Consider the following 22,042-nt stretch of genomic DNA (forward strand, 5'->3'; position numbering starts at 1 on the left):
GTCTGAAGGAGATATTGACTGACTCCATTTTATAAATGAAAAACTGAGAAGTTCAGTTATTTGTCCAAGATCACAGTTTAGTGATGAAACCAAGATTCAACTTGTGTCAGCCCTATGCCCACCACCACCCAATCTTGCCACCACTATCCTTATTAACCCGAAAGCTTAAATCACTCTTCTGATACTTTTTGGGGAGCCACTCTCACATACACCATTGGGGTGGGGAGGTTGACCTTGTAATTCAAAGAAATGACCTGACCTATTAAATGAAGGTACTTCTGCTTATTGTCATAGCTATCACCTGGATTATACATCCCTTAGTTAAGTATTTATGGTTTTTAAAATGTTTTCTAAATAGCATATCCGTTTAAGTATGTCATGCTCACCCAATCCCTCCGCTATACAGCCCTTCACCGTGACCCCCATCACTGTAATCCCTTTGTTCCACCACTGACTGCTGGCTGGCGCCTTCCAACCTTGCACCTCTACTACAAGCATCTATTAGTATGCTCACACCATGAAGGGCTAGTCTAAGTCATTTTTTAATCTTTATCACTTTGGCAAGAGTAGAAATTATCAAGTCCAGAGACATTTTACTTGAACACAATTACTGCAACCCTAGTTTACAGATAACCCAGTTTTGTGTTCCTGGTAGATGGAAACTTCCCCAAAAAGAAGTCCTTGATGACAAAGACCCTAGGTTCTGCTCAAAGTGATTTTCCCAGAGCAGACATGTGAAATTCTATCTCAGTTCCCAGGGTCTGGGGAGACGGTGAGAGAAGAAAGTACGAACGTTGCCCTTTCTTCCCAGAAGGCTCGAAGTAAGCCCAGTCACCTCAAGACAACATGGAGAGCAAACTTTAGCCCTTTCTCCAACGTAATAGCATCTCATTCATGAAGCTGAATTAATGCTTGAGAGTCTTTTAACAGTACAGCAGTACAGCCAAGAATCTTTTCCGCAACAAAATCCATCTCTACTTGCCTAAGCACCTACCATTTCACCATCCGACTATTAAACTTAGTATTTTACTGTGCTGATCTTTCTATCGTTTGGCTCCTCATCCTGTTTGTGATCTTCACATGGCCCAGAGCTGCACACGTAGGAGACTCAAGAACTGGGCTGAATGTGTGCAGAGCCCAGGCTGGACTGTCTAAAGCTGCCTGTGCTCTCCTCCCAGAAGGCGGCACCTGCCACCGGGGGGACTGCGGTGTGGACAGTCCGAGTTGAGGCTTGTCGTCCAAACTACACACCGGGTTTTGTAAATTAAGTATCAATACAATAAGAATTCAAAGATCTCATTAAGTTTTTCTATTGGTTACATATTGAAACCTTCCTCTGGATATATTGGGCTATATAAAATGTATTTTTTTTAATGTGCCTATTAGAAAACTTTAAATTACATATGTGTCTTACACTGGGCAGTACTGGGCTAAAGGATGACCAGAGGAAAATAATGGTACATTTGAATCCTGCCACGTTCTTTGCAGTTTTCTTTTATATCTCTTAACGGTTCCTCCCGAGAATCATCTGAGATAAAAGACATGTCTCCAGCCCCAGCAGCTTCTCCTGCTGATCCGCGAGCAAAGGACCCCGGGAAGAGGACCTCAGGAACAGGCCACCTTTCCTGCGTCCCTTCGGTTCCACGGGGGCGGCAGAGACGGCGGACGCGGAAGGCCCGCCCCGCGGCCCGGGAACGACGCCAGCAGCGCCTCCGCACCCAGGAGCCCCGCGGGCTTCCGCGGCGACCTCCTCAAGATGGCGCCGCTGAGGGGTCGGGGCCGGGGCCGCCGGCCGCACCGTCCCCGTCCCGCCCCGTGCTGACGATTGGCTGAGACGACTCGGTGGTGAGCGGTGATTGGGCACACGGAGACGTGAGCTGGGCGGGACCGGAAGGGGTCTCAGCCGGGGGAGCTGGGGGACCGGGCTCGACGTTAGTCCCTGGGGGATGTGGAGAGCTGTCAGCATGTCGGCGGAGATGGGGGTCGGCTTCGCCCTGAGGGCGGTGAACGAGCGCGTGCAGCAGGCGGTGACGCGGCGGCCGCGGGTGAGGAAAGGGAGCGCGTGGTGACAGTGGGCGGCCGCTTTGAGGCGGGGTGGGGGGGGGGGAACACCTGCGTGTGAATGGGTCGTCACAGTGACGCAGAGGGGTCTCCCGGAGGGGCGGGACCTGCCCGCCGCCTTGGCATAGGCGCGGGTTGCAGAGACCCCAGAAGGCTAGCGAAGGGGTTCCTCAGCTTCCGTCAGGTTTTCTGGAGGTTGGCTTGGTCGGAGCAGAAGGGGTCGGTATCCCGGGAAAATGACCAGTCTCCAGGCAGCGCGATCGTTGTCCATCCCGCTTCGTGTTAGGGGTCAGCAGCCTTGGCGGATGGGAGAGGGGCCAGGCCTGAGCCCACAGGCTGCAGGAGAAGACGTCCACGACCAGAGCAGCCAAAGGAGGCCAGGTCTGCCGGAGGTCACGTGTGTGGCAGCGTCTCAGCTAGTAGATGCTCAGTAAATGTCAGTCCCCCCACCCCCCTCGCTGGCGCAGGGCAGGGTGGATTGGCGCGACTTGGGAGGGAGGCACCAGAGCTGCACTTGCGCGTTTGGGGCAGGAGGGAACTGACCTCCAATCCCAAGCAGTTTACGGGGAGATTTTTTTTTTTTTTTCGTTATCTATATTTCCTCTCTTGTTGGAAGTTCACTAAACCAAAGGTCAATATCTTCCCCCTCAGTGCAAGTTTAAGCTGAATGGTGTGGAGTGAGACAGGCTTGAATAGAGAGGTCAGAGTTTTCTCTGATCAAGCATTTATGGTGTTAGAGCTCAGAATGGTGGCCTGGAGACAGAAGACCTGTATTAGTGTAGCCTTTACTTGGCTGTTACTTAGACGTTACCTTGAACAAGTCACTTAACTAACTACTCGGGCTGTCAGTTTCCTCATATGTACAGGCAATGGAAAGCTCTAAGCTCCCTTCCAGCATTAATTTTTTGTGATTCTCCAAGAAAAAGCTAGAGATTCCCCTAAGAAATAATCACACTAGGGGGTGCTCCCAGCCTAACTCTCAGGCAGATGGGCTGCCTATTCCACTTTTTTCTCTAGAAACTGTCAATTCATCAACATAATCCTAGCAGTTATGACATGGTCTCATAAAAGGTTGGCAGTGCAGCCCCCAGAAGGAAGGGGAAACTCTTTGCTAATCAGTGTAACTTTTTAGGCCCTTTGAGAACTCTGTGATTCTGTAAAAATTCCAGAGGGTGATGGGGTACATGAAAACTGAGCCATATGGGGATAGGTGAATCTCTTCCCTGTGTGGATTTGGTTGCAGCAGAGTCCAGGGAAGCCGTGTTCTTTATGTAACGGCCATGACGGGGTCAGATAGGTCTAATCCTGAGTCCAGAGCCTTCTGTGCCCTTGCCTCAGTTCTGCCGCCGGTTCTTGATTAGATTGTACAATAAGTTACAGAGTTGCCCTAAGCAGGCAGCTTTTGAGAGTGGCTGTGGGCAATATGGATAATTACACCAGGACCCAGGTGAGTTTCCAAAACTGTTGACCTCGGGGTTTCAGAAGCCACAAGTGGCCTCCCTTCTAGTCAGAGAGCAATGCCTTCTCTTGACAAAGTGATTCTTCAACCTCCAACCTTGGCATGCAAGAGGCTCATCCGGAGAGCTTGATTTAAAGGAGATTCTCAGACTCCAGACTGAGATTCAGATCCAGTGGGTCTGGAGCAGGACCCAGGTGATACTGATGCTTTCGGTCAAAGACCAGGCTTTACGGAAATCCTGCTCTTACTTACCTGCCCAGCTCTCCTGAGAGAGAAAGGTCTCCTGCTAGGTGTTAAGGTAGCTAGCGTATTAGAGTCAGATGCCACGCGTACAAAAGACATTTGATCAGCATCATTTGATGCTGATCTCCCTGCAGTATTGGAATAATGGATCTTACAGAATGCCAAGTTACAAGATCTCTGCCAGTCTCTTCTACAGGGTGTCCTACAGGGCTTATTGGGATAATATTCCCAACCATTGATTCATCTGGGTCTTTTCCTCTTGGCAGGAACTCCCAGCCATCCAGCCCCGGCTAGTAGCGGTCAGCAAAACCAAACCTGCAGACATGGTGATCGAGGCCTACAGTCACGGGCAGCGCACTTTTGGGGAGAACTATGTAAGAGCCCTTTTCCACACTGCCCTCGGAAGAGTCACGTATGCCAGGCTTCTGACTTGTTCTGTTTTTACCCTCTAGGTTCAGGAACTGCTTGAAAAAGCATCAAATCCTAAAGTAAGTGGAATCTGAATTCTTTAGTTTGTATCTCAATCTTGGCTGCTCAGTTGAAAATTAGACCCACTTCGGTGGTTGAGTTTTAGAGCAGGAGGTCGGGCTGGCGGTAGAAATGTCTGTGTTCACCCTGAGCCCTAAACATTTCTCATCTAGATTTTCTTTCTTTCTTAAGACCATAGTTTTCTCCTTTTTTAATTTATTTATTTATTTATTTATTTATGGCAGTGTTGGGTCTTCGTTTCTGCGCGAGGGCTTTCTCTACATAGTTTTCTCCTTTGCGGCTTTTTGAAAGTGGTGATTTTTAGGAGCTTGCTGTGATCTTGGATCCTTTTGAGATTTGAAAGCTTTAATCAATTCATTCTTAATGGGCAATATCTGAAAGAAGGAGAGAGTTGATAGGAACAAGGAAGAGAAACGGAACAGAAGCCTTCAGTTTTTCTCTAAGTATCCTTAGGAGCCTGACCAAAGATGACAGTAGTGGTTTATTGCATAGACGGGAAAGGTCAGAAGGCAGCGTGCAAGGTACGTGAGCGGGCAAGGCGTTCCACACAGTCTAAGTCAAACATGGTCACCTCTTTCTCTTCAGATTCTGTCTTCGTGTCCTGAGATCAAATGGCACTTCATTGGCCATCTACAGAAACAAAATGTCAACAAATTGATGGGTAAGATAAAACTCTAAATATGAAGACACAATTTTTTCATCATTGTATCACTTACAGTACCTTCTGTGGAAGAGAGAAGATTTTAGAGTACTTCTGATTCACCATTTGTGCTTTGGAGTTTCTTTTGGGAAAGAAATCTTAGTTCTTTTTCAATTTTTTTTTTAATTGAAGTATAGTTGATTTACAATGTTGTGCCCATCTCTGCTGTACAACAAAGTGACTCAGTTATACACATATATGCATTCTCTTTTTATATTCTTTTCCATTATGGTTTATTACAGGATATTGAATATAGTTCCCTGTGCTGTACAGTAGGACCTTGTTGTTTATCCATTCTACACGTAATAGTTTGCATCTACTAACCCCAGACTCCCAGTCCGTCCCTTTCCCTCCCCCTCTCCCCGTTGGCAACCACAAGTCTGTTCTCTATGTCTGTGAGTCTGTTTCTGTTTTGTAGATAGGTTCATTTGTGCCATATTTTAGATTCCACATATAAGTGATATCATATGGTATTTGTCTTTCTCTTTCTGACTTACTCCACTTAGTATGATCATCTCTAGTTGCATCCATGTTGCCACAAATGGCATTAGGAAATCTTAGTTTTTTGTTTTTTTTTTTTTAATTTTTATTTATTTATGGCTGTGTTGGGTCTTCGTTTCTGTGCGAGGGCTTTCTCCAGTTGTGGCAAGCGGGGGCCACTCTTCATCGCGGTGCGCGGGCCTCTCACTATCACGGCCTCTCTTCCTGCGGAGCACAGGCTCCAGACGCGCAGGCTCAGTAATTGTGGTTCATGGGCCCAGTTGCTCCGCGGCATGTGGGATCTTCCCAGACCAGGGCTCGAACCCGTGTCCCCTGCATTGGCAGGCAGATTCTCAACCACTGCGCCACCAGGGAAGCCCCTTAGTTCTTGATATAAGGGAAAACATCATGTAAGAAAAGAATGAACTCACAATTGACTGGATAATATATACTTGGAAACCTACCCTACCTCACATTAGGTATTTTTTGGTGGTCTTTGAAATAAATTATAAGGAATTGAAGCCCATAAAATTTTTCAGCTGGCAAAGGAGACACTTTTGTCCTTTTCCCTTTAAATAAAAGGCTACAGTAAATAAAATGCAATAATATACAATAATACAAGTACAACATACTATAAGTAAAGTATATAATAATAAAATACAATATACAGTAACATACAGTAAATAAAGTAAAATTAAGAATTAACTATAGGAGGGAGGAGAGAAGATGGCGGAAGAGTAAGACGCGGAGATCACCTTCCTTCCCACAGATACAGTAGAAATACATCTACACGTGGAACTGCTCCTACAGAACACCCACTGAACGCTGGCAGAAAACGTCCGACCTCCAAAAAGGCAAGAAACTCCCCCCGTACTTGGGTAGGGCAAAAGAGAAAAAAGAAATAACAGAGACAAAAGAATAGGGACGGCACCTGCGCCAGTGGGAGGGAGCTGTGAAGGAGGAAAGATTTCCACGCACTAGGAAGCCCCTTCGCGGGCAGAGACTGCGGGTGGCAGAAGGGGGAAGCTTCGGAGCCACGGAGGAGAGCGCAGCCACAGGGGTGCGGAGGGCAAAGCGGAGAGGCTCCCGCACGGAGGAGCGGTGCCGACCAGCACTCACCAGCCCGAGAGGCTTGTCTGCTCCCCCGCCGGGGCGGGCGGGGGCTGGGAGCTGAGGCTCGGGCTTCAGTCGGATCGCAGGGAGAGGACTGGGATTGGCGGCGTGAACACAGCCTGAAGGGGTTAGCGCACCACAGCTAGCCGGGAGGGAGTCCGAGAAAAAGTCTGCAGCTGCCGAAGAGGCAAGAGACTTTTTCTTCCCTCTTTGTTTCCTGGTGCGCGAGGAGAGGGGATTCAGAGCGCCGCCTAAACGAACTTCAGAGACGGGCGCGAGCCGCAGCTAACAGCGCGGATCCCACAGAAACAGGGGCGCAGAGGAAAAAGCGGAGAGACTCCCGCACAGAGGCTCGGCGCCGAGCAGCGCTCACCAGCCCGAGAGGCTTGTCTGCTCACCCGCCGGGGCGGGCGGGGCTGGGAGCTGAGGCTCGGGCTTCGGTCGGATCGCAGGGAGAGGACTGGGGTTGGCGGCGTGAACACAGCCTGAAGGGTTTAGCGCACCACAGCTAGCCGGGAGGGAGTCCGAGAAAAAGTCTGCAGCTGCCGAAGAGGCAAGAGACTTTTTCTTCCCTCTTTGTTTCCTGGTGCGCGAGGAGAGGGGATTCAGAGCGCCGCCTAAACGAACTTCAGAGACGGGCGCGAGCCGCAGCTAACAGCGCGGATCCCACAGAAACAGGGGCGCAGAGGAAAAAGCGGAGAGACTCCCGCACAGAGGCTCGGCGCCGAGCAGCGCTCACCAGCCCGAGAGGCTTGTCTGCTCACCCGCCGGGGCGGGCGGGGCTGGGAGCTGAGGCTCGGGCTTCGGTCGGATCGCAGGGAGAGGACTGGGGTTGGCGGCGTGAACACAGCCTGAAGGGTTTAGCGCACCACAGCTGGCTGGGAGGGAGACCGGGAAAAAGTCTGCAGCTGCCGAAGAGGCAAGAGGCTTTTTCTTGCCTCTTTGTTTCGCTGCGCGCAAGGAGAGGGGATTCAGAGCGCCGCCTAAACGATCTCCAGAGAAAGGCACGGGCCGCGGCGATCAGCGCGGACCCCAGAGACAGGCGTGAGACGCTGGGGCTGCTGCTGCCGCCTCCAAAAAGCCTGTGTGTGAGCACAGGTCACTCTCCACACCGCCCCTCCCGGGAGCCGGTGCAGCCCGCCACTGCCAGGGTCCCGTGATCCCCGGACAAATTCCCCGGGAGAACGCACTGCGCGCCTCAGGCTGGTGCAACGTCACGCCGGCCTCTGATGCCGCAGGCTCGCCCCGCCTCCTCTGTACCCCTCCCTCCCCGCGGCCTGAGTGAGCCAGCGCCCCCGAAGCAGCGGCTCCTTTAACCCCGTTCTATCTGGGCGGGGAATAGACGCCCTCAGGTGACCTACACGCAGAGGCGGGTCCAAATCCAAAGCTGAACCCCAGGAGCTGTGTGAACAGGGAAGAGAAGGGGAAATCTCTCCCAGCAGCCTCAGAAGTAGCGGATTAAAACTCCACAAACAACTTGATGTGCCTGCAGCTGCTGAATACCTGAATAGACAACGAATCATCCCAAATTCAGGAGGTGGACTTTCGGAGCAGGATATATTAATTTTTCCCCTGTTCCTTTTTTTGTGTGTGTGTGAGTGTATATGTATATGCTTCTGGGTGAGATTTTGTCTGTATAGCTTTGCTTTACAATAGCTTTATTTTGCTTCACTATATTATAGCCTCTTTCTTTCTTTCTTTCTTTCTTTCTTTCTTTCTTTCTTTCTTTCTTTCTTTCTTTCTTTCCTCCCTCCCTCCCTCCTTTCTTTCTTTCTTTCTTTCTTTCTTTCTTTCTTTCTTTCTTTCTTTCTTTCTTTCTTTCTTTCTTTCTTTCTTTCTCTCTTTCTTTCTTTCTATTTTTTCTCCCTTTTACTCTGAGCCGTGTGGACGAAAGGCTCTTGGTGCTCCAGCCAGGCATCAGGGCCCTGCCTCTGAGGTGGGAGAGCCAACTTCAGGACACTGGTCCACAAGAGACCTCCCAGCTCCACGTAATACCAAACGGTAAAAATCTCTCAGAGATCTCCATCTCAACATCAAAACCCAGCATCACTCAATGACCAGCAAGCTACAGTGCTGAACACCCTATGCCAAACAACTAGCAAGACAGGAACACAGCCCCATCCATTAGCAGAGAGGCTGCCTAAAATCATAATAAGGCCACAGACACCCCCAAAATACACCACCAGACGTGGATGTGCCCACCAGAAAGACAAGATCCAGCCTCATCCACCAGAGCTCAGGCACTAGTTCCCTACACCAGGAAGCCTACACAACCCACTGAACCAAACTTAGCCACTGGGGACAGATACCAAAAACAACGGGAACTACAAACCTGCAGTCTGTGAAAAGGAGACCCCAAACACAGTAAGATAAGCAAAATGAGACGACAGAAAAACACACAGCAGATGAAGGAGCAGGGTCAAAGCACACTAGACTTAACAAATGAAGAGGAAATAGGTAGTCTACCTGAAAAAGAATTCAGAATAATGATAGTAAGGATGATCCAAAATCTTGGCAATAGAATAGACAAAATGCAAGAAACATTTAACAAGGACGTAGAAGAACTAAAGAGGAACCAAGCAATGATGAAAAACACAATAAATGAAATTAAAAATACTCTAGATGGGATCAATAGCAGAATAACTGAGGCAGAAGAAAGGATAAGTGACCTGGAAGATAAAATGGTGGAAATAACTACTACAGAGCAGGATAAAGAAAAAAGAATGAAAAGAACTGAGGACAGTCTCAGAGACCTCTGGGACAACATTAAACGCACCAACATTCGAATTATAGGGGTCCCAGAAGAAGAAGAGAAAAAGAAAGGGACTGAGAAAATATTTGAAGAGATTATAGTTGAAAACTTCCCTAATATGGGAAAGGAAATAGTTAATCAAGTCCTGGAAGCACAGAGAGTCCCATACAGGATAAACCCAAGGAGAAACACGCCAAGACATATTAATCAAACTGTCAAAAATTAAATATAAGGAAAACATATTAAAGGCAGCAAGGGAAAAAAAACAAATAACACACAAGGGAATCCCCATAAGGTTAACATCTGATCTTTCAGCAGAAACTCTGCAAGCCAGAAGGGAGTGGCAGGATATACTTAAAGTGATGAAGGAGAAAAACCTACAACCAAGATTACTCTACCCAGCAAGGATCTCATTCAGATTCGATGGAGAAATTAAAACCTTTACAGACAAGCAAAAGCTGAGAGAGTTCAGCACCACCAAACCAGCTTTACAACAAATGCTAAAGGAACTTCTCTAGGCAAGAAACACAAGAGAAGGAAAACACCTACAATAACAAACCAAAAACATTTAAGAAAATGGGAATAGGAACATACATATCGATAATTACCTTGAATGTAAATGGATTAAATGCTCCCACCAAAAGACACAGGCTGGCTGAATGGATACAAAAACAAGACCCATATATATGCTGTCTACAAGAGACCCACTTCAGACCTAGAGACACATACAGACTGAAAGTGAGGGGATGGAAAAAGATATTCCATGCAAATGGAAATCAAAAGAAAGCTGGAGTAGCAATTCTCATATCAGACAAAATAGACTTTAAAATAAAGACTATTACAAGAGACAAAGAAGGACACTATATAATGATCAAGGGATTGATCCAAGAGGAAGCTATAACAATTGTAAATATTTATGCACCCAACATAGGAGCACCTCAATACATAAGGCAAATACTAACAGCCATAAAAGGGGAAATCGACAGCAACACAATCATAGTAGGGGACTTTAACACCCCACTTTCACCAATGGACAGATCATCCAAAATGAAAATAAATAAGGAAACACAAGCTTTAAATGATACATTAAACAAGATGGACTTAATTGATATTTATAGGACATTCTACCCAAAAACAACAGAATACACATTTTTCTCAAGTGCTCATGGAACATTCTCCAGGATAGATCATATCTTGGGTCATAAATGAAGCCTTGGTAAATTTAAGAAAATTGAAATCGTATCAAGTATCTTTTCCGACCACAACGCTATGAGACTAGATATCAATTACAGGAAAAGATCTGTAAAAAATACAAACACATGGAGGCTACACAATACACTACTTAATAACGAAGTGATTACTGAAGTAATCAAAGGGGAAATCAAAAAATACCTAGAAACAAATGACAATGGAGATACGACGACCCAAAACCTATGGGACGCAGCAAAAGCAGTGCTAAGAGGGAAGTTTATAGCAATACAAGCCTACCTCAAGAAACAGGAAACATCTCGAATAAACAACCTAACCTTGCACCTGAAGCAATTAGAGAAAGAAGAACAAAAAAACCCCAAAGCCAGCAGAAGGAAAGAAATTATAAAGATCAGGTCAGAAATAAATGAAAAAGAAATGAAGGAAACAATAGCAAAAATCAATGAAACTAAAAGCTGGTTCTTTGAGAAGATAAACAAAATTGATAAACCATTAGCCAGACTCATCAAGAGAAAAAGGGAGAAGACTCAAATCAATAGAATTAGAAATGAAAAAGGAGAAGTAACCACTGACACTGCAGAAATACAAACGATCATGAGAGATTACTACAAGCAACTCTATGCCAATAAAATGGACAACCTGGGAGAAATGGACAGATTCTTAGAAATGCACAAACTGCCGAGACTGAACCAGGAAGAAATAGAAAATATGAACAGACCAATCACAAGCACTGAAATTGAAACTGTGATTAAAAACCTTCCAACAAACAAAAGCCCAGGACCAGATGGCTTCACAGGTGAATTCTATCAAACATTTAGAGACGAGCTAACACCTATCCTTCTCAAACTCTTCCAAAATATTGCAGAGGGAGGAACACTCCCAAACTCATTCTACGAGGCCACCATCACCCTGATACCAAAACCAGACAAAGATGTCACAAAGAAAGAAAACTACAGGCCAATATCACTGATGAACATAGATGCAAAAATCCTCAACAAAATACTAGCAAACAGAATCCAACAGCACATTAAAAGGATCATACACCATGATCAAGTGGGTTTTATCCCAGGAATGCAAGGATTCTTCAATATACGCAAATCAATCAATGTGATACACCATATTAACAAATTGAAGGAGAAAAACCATATGATCATCTCAATAGATGCAGAGAAAGCTTTCGACAAAATTCAACATCCATTTATGATAAAAGCCCTGCAGAAAGTAGGCATAGAGGGAACTTTCCTCAACATAATAAAGGCCATATATGACAAACCCACAGCCAACATTGTCCTCAATGGTGAAAAACTGAAACCATTTCCACTAAGATCAGGAACAAGACAAGGTTGCCCACTCTCACCACTATTATTCAACATAGTTTTGGAAGTGCTAGCCACAGCAATCAGAGAAGACAAAGAAATAAAAGGAATCCAAATCGGAAAAGAAGAAGTAAAGCTGTCACTATTTGCAGATGACATGATACTATACATAGAGAATCCTAAAGATGCTACCAGAAAACTCCTAGAGCTAATCAATGAATTTGGTAAAGTAGCAGGATACAAAATAAATGCACAGAAATCTCTTGCATTTCTATACACTAATGACGAAAAATCTGAAAGTGAAATTAAGAAAACACTCCCATTTACCATTGCAACAAAAAGAATAAAATATCTAGGAATAAACCTACCTAAGGAGACAAAAGACCTGTATGCAGAAAATTATAAGACACTGATGAAAGAAATTAAAGATGATACAAATAGATGGAGAGATATACCATGTTCCTGGATTGGAAGAATCAACATTGTGAAAATGACTCTACTACCCAAAGCAATCTACAGATTCAATGCAATCCCTATCAAACTACCACTGGCATTTTTCACAGAACTAGAACAAAAAATTTCACAATTTGTATGGAAACACAAAAGACCCCGAATAGCCAAAGCAATCTTGAGAACGAAAAATGGAGCTGGGGGAATCAGGCTCCCTGACTTCAGACTATATTACAAAGCTTCAGTAATCAAGACAGTTTGGTACTGGCACAAAAACAGAAATATAGATCAATGGAACAGGATAGAAAGCCCAGAGATAAACCCACACACATATGGTCACCTTATCTTTGATAAAGGTGGCAAGAATATACAGTGGAGAAAAGACAGCCTCTTCAATAAGTGGTGCTGGGAAAATTGGACAGGTACATGTAAAAGTATGAAATTAGAACACTCCCTGACACCATGCACAAAAATAAACTCAAAATGGATTAAAGACCTAAGTGTAAGGGCAGACACTATCAAACTCTTAGAGGAAAACATAGGCAGAACACTCTATGACATACATCACAGCAAGATTCTTTTTGACCCAGCTCCCAGAGAAATGGAAATAAGAACACAAATAAACAAATGGGACCTAATGAAACTTAAAAGCTTTTGCACAGCAAAGGAAACCATAAACAAGACCAAAAGACAACCATCAGAATGGGAGAAAATATTTGCAAATGAAGCAACTGACAAAGGATTAATCTCCAAGATTTACAAGCAGCTCATGCAGCTCAATAACAAAAAAACCAACAACCCAATCCAAAAATGGGCAGAAGACCTAAATAGACATTTCTCCAAAGAAGATATACAGATGGCCTACAGACACATGAAAGAATGCTCAACATCATTAATCATTAGAGAAATGCAAATCAAAACTACAATGAGATATCATCTCACACCGGTCAGAATGGCCATCATCAAAAAATCTGGAAACAATAAATGCTGGAGAGGGTGTGGAGGAAAGGGAACACTCTTGCACTGTTGGTGGGAATGTAAATTGATACAGCCACTATGGAGAACAGTATGGAGGTTCCTGAAAAAACTACAAATAGAACTACCATACGACCCAGCAATCCCAATACTGGGCATATACCCTGAGAAAACCATAGGTCAAAAAGAGTCATGTACCAAAATGTTCATTGCAGCTCTATTTACAATAGCCAGGACATGGAAGCAACCTAAATGTCCATCGACAGATGAATGGATAAAGAAGATGTGGCACATATATACAATGGAATATTACTCAGCCATAAAAAGAAATGAAATGGAGGTATTTGTAATGAGGTGGATGGAGTTAGAGTCTGTCATACAGAGTGAAGTAAGTCAGAAAGAGAAAAACAAATACAGTATGCTAACACATATATACGGAATCTAAGGAAAAAAAAAAAAAAAAAAAAAACATGAAGAACCTAGTGGCAAGACGGGAATAAAGACACAGACCTACTAGAGAATGGACTTGAGGATATGGGGAGGGGGTGGGGTGAGATGTGACAGGGTAAGAGAGTGTCATGGACATATATACACTACCAAATGTAAAATAGATAACTAGTGGGAAGCAGCCGCATAGCACAGGGAGATCAGCTCGGTGCTTTTTGACCACCTAGAGGGGTGGGATGGGGAGGGTGGGAGGGAGGGAGATGCAAGAGGGAAGAGAAATGGGAACATATTGTATATGTATAACTGATTCACTTTGTTATAAAGCAGAAGCTAACACACCATTGTAAGGCAATTATACTTCAATAAAGATGTTTTAAAAAAAAAAAAAAAAAAAAAAAAAAAGAATTAACTATAGAAAGACTTAACTGCGTGAAAATGACAGGTGGAGATCTTCCTGGATAACTGAATACTTACTTCTCTCAAGGTGTCAAAATTAAAGTAACCTGTATTTATTTTTTAAAACAGCCTTATTGAAGTATAATTGACATACAATAAATTGCACATATTTAATTTGATAAGTTTTGACATATGTTTGCACTTATGAAACCATCACAACAATCATGGTCTTAAACATATTCAGGATGGCCATCATCAAAAAGTATACAAATAATAAATACTGAAGAGGGTGTGGAGAAAAGGGAACCCTCCTACACTGTTGATGGGAATGTAAATTGATACAGCCACTATGGAGAACAGGATGGAGGTTCCTTAAACTAAGAATAGAACTGACGTATGATCCAGCAATCCCACTCCTGTGCATATATCCAGAAAAGATGAAAACCCTAATTCGAAAAGATACAAGCACCCCAGTATTCATAGCAGCACTGTTTACAATAGCCAAAACATGGAAGCAGCCTGAGGGTCCATCAGCAGATGAATGGATAAAGAAGATGTGGTACCTATATACAATGGAATATTACTCAGCCATAAAAATGAATGAAATTCTGCCATTTGCAGCAACATAGATGGACCTAGAGATTATCATACTAAGTGAAGTAAGGCTGAGAAAGGCAAATATATGCTATCACTCATATTTCGAATCTAAAAAAAAAAAGGTACAAAATGAACTTATTTACAAAACAGCATCAGACTCACAGACAGGAAACAAACTTATGGTTACCAAAGGGGAAAGGGGTGGGGGGAGGGATAAATCAGGAGTGTGGGATTAAGAGATACACACCACTATGTATAAAACAGATAAACAACAAGGTCCTACTGCATAGCACAGGGAACTATATTCAGTATCTTGTAATAACTTCTGTGGGGAAAGAATCAGAATATATATAACTGAATCACTTTGCTCTTTACCTGAAACTAACACAATATTGTAAATCAACTATACTTCAATTTAAAAAAAAGAATGCAAATAAAGTGATTAGCATATTACCTGGAGGATTTCAGTGTTTAATAAAAGTAAGCTGCTGATGTTGCTTCTGTCTTGTTTTTTTTTTTTTTTTTTAAGAATTTCACTTCTTAAAAATTTATTTATTTATTTATTTATTTTTGGCTGTGTTGGGTCTTCGTTTCTGTGCGAGGGCTTCCTCTAGTTGCGGCAAGCGGGGGCCACTCTTCTTTTCATCGCGGTGCACAGGCCTCTCACCATCGCGGCCCCTCTTGTTGCGGAGCACAGGCTCCAGACGCGCAGGCTCAGTAATTGTGGCTCACGGGCCTAGTTGCTCCGCGGCATGTGGGATCCTCCCAGACCAGGGCTCGAACCCGTGTCCCCTGCATTGGCAGGCAGATTCTCAACCACTGCGCCACCAGGGAAGTCCCTGTCTTGTTTTTTATCTGAGGCAAGACTAAATGCATCTTTGGGAAAGAAGTTGGTTTTGATGACAGCTAAGCGTCTCCCTTAGCTGTCAGTGGTCATTCTGATGTTCTTGTTGAATAAGAGCATCCCCATCCCAGGAAGTTTAAAGACATGGAGATATCAGGTCCTGGGAGCACTTTAGCTTTCACTGTTTAACCATTCCTTATTGTCACCTTGGCCTGTTTCTTTCAGTTTGAACTGAGATTTAATCAGATCAAGCCTGCCATTCAGAATCTCTACAATTATCAGCTTCTTTTTTTTTTTTCACTGTTTATTGTTTTTTTAATTTTTTTTTTTTTATTGAAGTATAGTTGATTTTCTTTTTTTTAAATATGTATTTATTTTTGGCTGCGTCGGGTCTTAGTTGCAGTGTGTGGGCTTCTCTCTAGTTGTGGCATGCAGGCTCTCTAGTTGTGGTACGTGGGCTCTGTAGTTGCAGCACGTGGGCTCTCTAGTTGTGGCGCACGGGCTCAGTAGTTGCGGCGTGTGGGCTTAGTTGCCCCACGGCGTGTGGTATCTTAGTTCCCTAACCAGGGATCAAACTCGCGTCCCCTGCATTGGAAGGTGGATTCTTAACCACTGGACCATGAGGGAAGTCCCTAAGTATAGTTGATTTTCAATGTTGTGTTAGTTTCAGGTGTAAAGCAAAGTGATTCAGATAGATAGATAGATAGATTCTTTTTCAGATTCTTTTCCCATATAGGTTATTGCAAAATATTGAGTATAGTTCCCTGTGCTATACAGTAGGTCCTTGTTGGTTATCTGTTTTATGTATAGTAGTGTGTATATGTTACTCCCACACTCCTAATTTATAAACTATCGGCTTCTTGAAGCTTATGGATGGATACGTGTGCTGCCTGATTCTAGCACGTCATCCCCTCCCTTTCCTTATTCGTCTTTTCCGATCAGACAGCAATGGGCTGACATTCGAACTTAATATCTAGTAAACTGTCGCGTAAGTCTTAGCAGAACTGAGACTTAACTGTCCTTTTCTTTTCCTGGGAAATTATTTTCCTGTGTACCAAGAAAAGCTTTGTGGTGTGTTGCTTGCTGCGGTCAGGTGAGTGAAGAATGACCTGGCCTCTTTCTCGTTACAGCTGTCCCCAATCTCTTCATGCTGGAAACAGTGGATTCTGTGAAGCTGGCAGACAAAGTGAACAGTGCGTGGCAGAAAAAAGGTTCTCCCGAAAGGTTAAAGGTTATGGTCCAGATTAACACCAGCGGAGAGGAGAGTAAGTGACCAGACCTGGACTGCAGACTTTTCTCCCCTTAGGGTGGTTGGAGCTCAGGAAGAATGGCAGGCCTAAGCATCTGATACATAAGGTTACAGAAAGAAATCACAGGCCTTTAAGGAACCTGTTGTATGTAGGGTCTCGGCACAGTGACATCCAAACCCGTCCACGTGTAATTATTTGATACATCATGGTCTGTTATTTCTTAATTTTTGAGGAGGTGGGCAAGGGGAATCGAGAAGGGCATTGTGACTTTGGTCCTGAAAATTCTCAGAGGTCACCATCCCTCCTGAAAGAGACTGCAGTTTTACATGTATAATACTTCTCAGGACCTAACAAAACTATTTAATGTTACATTAGGAGAAAATAGAAGAAATATCACTGTGAGTACCAGTCAGTGAATATGTTTATGGGGCTTGGGTTAACAATGTAAAATAGTAAACAGAGCCTGGGCTCTGAAATCAGACAGACCTGGGGTCTGAGCTCCACCACTTTGCAGCGTTGTAACCTTGAGTAACGTACCTAACCTCTCTGCACTTCACTGCCTTATCTGGCAGTGCTAGCAGGGCAGTACTCCCAAGGGTGCTGTGAGGCTTGAATGTGGAAATGGAGGTAAAGCTGTTGCTATAGAGCCCTGAGCATCTTACCTGTTAGATGTTTGTTGAGAATAAGTGTTTACAGACCAGTCATTTGCCTACAAAGCTTAGGCTGAAGGAACAAGCATGGGGCCTGGAGTCAGGCTACCTGGATCCACATCCCAGTTCCACACTTCCTGGTTGTGTGACCTTGGGAAAGGTACTTGGTCTCCCAGTGCCTCAGTCTCCTCCTCTTTAGAATGGAGAAAGTAAGAGTACTTACTTCATCCAGTTACTGCATTAAATGAAAAGCTCTAAGGACTTGGCACATGTGCCTGGCACAGAAGTGTTCAGTAAATTTTAACAATTACCGTTATATGTACATGCACCTAGATTCTACATTACATTATCAATATAGGTAAGTCTGAAATTGACTCCAGATCAAGTCTGTTACATCATTTCTTGATCAGTGGCTATCATTTGTCCTAATTAAAGATTGGTGGAGTGTTAGCATCTCCATTTGTTAAATTAGAGAAGGACAGTATCCATCCTTAAAACTGTATAACAAATAATCATTTGCTGCAGATTCCTCCTCTGGTTGTTAATTAGCAAGTTCAGTTAAATTTTACAAGTTATAGTCAAAACTATGTAATATATACTTCATTTTTTTTTTTTTTACAATTCTACTAATAAATTAATAAAACGGTAGAAATACTAGATTTGGAAAAATAATTCTCAGGTTAATCTGGCATTCTGGCGATGTGAATCTTCTTGGTGTCTCAAGAAAAGCAGTGTTCTTTCTTCTCCTTCTACTCTAGCTGTTCTCAGATGCTGAGATAGAATAAAGAGAATCCAGTTTAGAGCTCTTCCCTTGAGAAACTCAGAGCCAGGTCAGAAGGGGAGTAACACACACGGAGACCTCAATGTAAAGTCACTCTTTTGGTCTTGAGGACAAGTTCTTCCAAGAAGTCCTATTGTCTGAGAGCCACCTCCTCTGTCATAAGGAAGGGATGAGAAGGGGGCTCTCCTCTGGCTTCTTGGAACATCTTGGTATGTTCTACGTGTCTTCTCTTTCTTTTTGTGAAGGCAAACATGGCCTGCCGCCTGCAGAGATGGTGGCCATGGTGGAACACATAAACGCCAAGTGCCCCAGCCTGGAGTTCGTGGGGCTGATGACCATCGGGAGCTTGGGGCACGATCTTAGTCAAGGACCAAACCCAGACTTCCAGGTACTCGGGGCCCGGGACGGGGCGCTGCCCACGTGCTGAGCAAGCATCCGGTGAGATGCTGTTGCAGGGCTGGCTGCTGCCGTCAACTCCACAGACATCCCGGACGTTGCCTGTCGTGTTATATTATTACACTCTTCTGGAACTCTCCTCACGTGGGGCACAGAACAGGTCCCCAAACCTCCACAGACCCTTCTCGGCTCAGTTTGAACCTGCCTGACACAGTCTTTAGAGAAAATGAGCTCTGACTTCCTCCCCAACGACTGACGGCTTTCTTGAAAAGGAGGAGAATTTGCTAAAAAAAAAAACAAAAAACCCTTTCAGTAACTTCTGGCAATTTTTTTTTAAACATTTTTTTTCTATCTTTTTTAAAAAATTTATTTATTTTATTTATTTATTTCTGGCTGCATTGGGCTTTCTCTAGTTGTGGCGAGCCGGGGCTACTGTTCGTTGCGGTGCGCGGGCTTCTCATTGCGGTGGCTTCTCTTATTGCGGAGCATGGGCTCTAGGCGCGCGGGCTTCAGTAGTTGTGGCACGTGGGTTCTAGAGCGCAGGCTCAGTAGTTGTGGCTCATGGGCTTAGTTGCTGTGCGGCACGTGGGATCCTCCCGGACCAGGGCTCGAACCCGTGTCCCCTGCATTGGCAGGCGGATTCTTAACCACTGCGCCGCCAGGGAAGTCCACTTCCGGCAATTTTAACAGGCCTTGAAACCATGAGGAATAAAGAATCTGTGTCAGAGATGTTGAGACTCAGCCGCTTTCAGGCATCCTCGGAGAAGGCAGCGATAAATGGATGTCACACTCGTCTCTCTGTCAGGTGTTACTGGCCCTCCGGGAGGAGCTCTGCGGGAAGCTGAGCATTCCTGCCGACCAGGTGGAGCTGAGCATGGGCATGTCCGTGGACTTCCAGCACGCGGTGAGTGTCCTCCCCGGCGCCCTCGGGTGCCTCAAGTTCGGGTCCAAAGGGCCCCAGCAAGAATGTGTTTTTGCTACAGAAAATACCTCATTGCAGCGTTAGGGTGCCCGGGAGTGCTGGTTCTCATCTACACTAACATCCCCAGCCCCTTCGTTTTTGAAATGAAGTGTGTAGAAATTATAGCCCCACACATAATTTTTTAAATTAATTCCCTAAGTGGAATCTAAAGGAAAATAAGAAGAAATTAAACTACAACTTCTTAAAAAGGCATTTCACTGTGTTCATGCTTGGGCGTGGTTACATGACAGTAAGTCATGACGAAGTAGTCTGATGCCTCATCGTACGTGTAGAGTCACCATGATGGCAGCAGCTCTAAGTATGTTCTGATAGGTGTGCTGTATTAACAACTCACAAACGTGATCTTCTGGGGCAGTGAATAACTTGATAAAGTGTTCCAGAAATCACACTATAAACTTCCCTCCAGGTATACAGTAGTAGCTCTTGTGGAAAACAGAATACACTAAAACAATGCAAAAATGCTTTGTGTTTATAAGTAAAATGGAATTAGATCCTGTGCTCAGGAGGATCTAAGCCGCGCCACATAGCTTGCGACATCTTAGTCCCCTGAGCAGGGATCGAACCTGCGCCCCCTGCAGTGGACGTGCGGAGTCCTAACCGCTGGACCACCAGGGAAGGCCCCTCACTTATTTCTTAAACACCCTCTCCTGGTGAACCACTGCCCCACAGTCCTCTGCAGGTGCGTCATCGTTGTCCTTCCGAGAAGCCCCTCAAATGAGGCGCGGCTTCAGCGTCTGCTGCGTTTCATTATTTTAAACTCAGCCCTCGGTACTCCTTTCCCACAGATTGAAGTGGGATCTACGAATGTCCGAATAGGAAGCACCATTTTTGGAGAGCGAGATTACTCCAAGAAAGCTGCCCCGGACAAGCCTGCAGCAGAGCTGAAGGCCCCGGCGGCGGAGGTGGCCCGGGCACATTGAGCAGCGGCCCAGCCCAAGGGCCGGGTCCAGGAAGACTAACTATGCACTACTCTGGGCTTTCGCTTCCACGTGCCCCACGTCACAGCACGACCACACCCTCCTCGGGACCTGGAGAGAGCACGCCGACGATTACGTGCGTCGATGGAAACCATCTGACTTAGTGTCTGACACAGGAAGCTCACTTCAGGCAGTGACTTTGGATTGGATTTGAGGAATCCAGACTTTTCTGCAGAACAGGTACCTGGGCACTAGCTGGGAGTTGAGTTCAGGCTTGAACATTGCCCAGGAGCACCAACCAACCCATGAATGCCTTTCCCAGGTTAAAACTTGGTGACTAATGCCTATAATCACCAAAGTCACAGGGATTCCCACTTGTCATCCACTTCAGTAGAAAGTTCCCTGTTACCAACTTCATACAAACCCCACTGACTAGCCATCTCTGCTGCTCTGGAGCAGCGTGGGTTCTGCCCCCAGTCTCCACCCACCCAGTAAACGTTGGTCTCCACTCTGCAATGGCAGTACAGGTAACTTCGGGACCTGCCTTGAGTTAGTCCTCCAGACCCACATTGTGGCTGATGAGAGCTGTGTCCTCGGCCACCGTGTGGTGCTGACCCTGAAAAGTACAGGGCAACTAACGTAAGCGGTCCCTGGCCCTGTCTAACATCCTCCTCCAGAGACAGGACTTTGAGCTTTTGCCCTGGGCCCTACGGTGATGACCATCAAATGATACGATCTTTCCGCCACCATAGTCCCCGTTATGATTATTTCTTATCTCATAGCTCCCCAGATATGAAAGATTCCCTCAAAGCCAGTTCAGGCTCACGGTTTCAACAAAGCCTGGCTTTGAGGTTCCTGTTCCCGGGAGCACTTTTTAGGCATATTTATAGCCTCCCCTCCCAACCATGTTTATAAGGCAGAATTTTGCAAGTCTTGACGTTAATAGAGTAGCTAGCTCTTCAAAACCCGGAAAGAACAATTCTCGGATAGTCACAACAGACAACTGTAGTCTGGGTCGTTGTTTGTTTTCTAGGTGGGTTTTTCTTACTTATTCAAGCCCCAGTCTTTACTTTTATGAAACAACTTCCATTAAGCTCCTGCCGAAATGAAATTTTGTAAAACTTAAACCATTACGATTCCTGTACTGTTTCAATCAAAGCTATAGTGTGATATTTCAGTCTGTTAAATGAAAATGTGAGTTTGAATTATGCCATCTATGCCAATTACAAAGCGATTAAAAGATCTATTTTCTACATCTGGTGTAGTGAGTGAGTATAACAGGAGGGGGGCATTGGACCCGATAGGAAGCCACTGTGCCTGTCACTGGCATCGTACAGCTTTGGAGAGGGGCTTCCCGTGGGTCACAGATAACAGCCAAAGCCAGACTGCGGATGAAAGAGGGATTCTGAACTTCTAAGAGCAAGAAAGTGAAATGTTGGCATTTCAGGAACTGCAAGAATAAAGAGGTTGCCTCTTGCTGTAAGAAACTCTTAAAACTGCCTCTAGGTGGCGACATTGGCTAACCTGAGGGGCAA

General features: G+C 45.0%; 1 protein-coding gene across 1 annotated transcript; it reads left to right on the forward strand.

Moving 5' to 3' along the window:
• Window positions 1–1,910: 1,910 nt before the first annotated feature.
• On the forward strand, window positions 1,911–21,762 carry PLPBP (pyridoxal phosphate binding protein). The gene is made up of 8 exons (XM_068532172.1): window positions 1,911–2,045; window positions 4,030–4,137; window positions 4,216–4,251; window positions 4,838–4,913; window positions 16,662–16,796; window positions 18,458–18,600; window positions 19,414–19,512; window positions 20,376–21,762. The coding sequence occupies exons 1-8, from the start codon at window positions 1,947–1,949 to the stop codon at window positions 20,508–20,510; spliced, it is 831 nt and encodes a 276-aa protein (XP_068388273.1). The 5' UTR covers window positions 1,911–1,946; the 3' UTR covers window positions 20,511–21,762.
• Window positions 21,763–22,042: the final 280 nt, after the last annotated feature.

Source organism: Eschrichtius robustus, chromosome 21 (genome assembly GCF_028021215.1).
Source record: "Eschrichtius robustus isolate mEscRob2 chromosome 21, mEscRob2.pri, whole genome shotgun sequence".
In the NCBI taxonomy this organism is placed as follows: domain Eukaryota; kingdom Metazoa; phylum Chordata; class Mammalia; order Artiodactyla; family Eschrichtiidae; genus Eschrichtius; species Eschrichtius robustus.

Coding starts and splice junctions, on each gene's coding strand:
- PLPBP (XM_068532172.1), top strand. CDS start 1,947: ATGTGGAGAGCTGTCAGCATGTCGGCGGAGATGGGGGTCGGCTTCGCC. Junction 4,252..4,837: donor AAAAAGCATCAAATCCTAAA/GTAAGTGGAATC, acceptor CTTTCTCTTCAG/ATTCTGTCTTCGTGTCCTGA. Junction 4,914..16,661: donor AAATGTCAACAAATTGATGG/GTAAGATAAAAC, acceptor TTCTCGTTACAG/CTGTCCCCAATCTCTTCATG.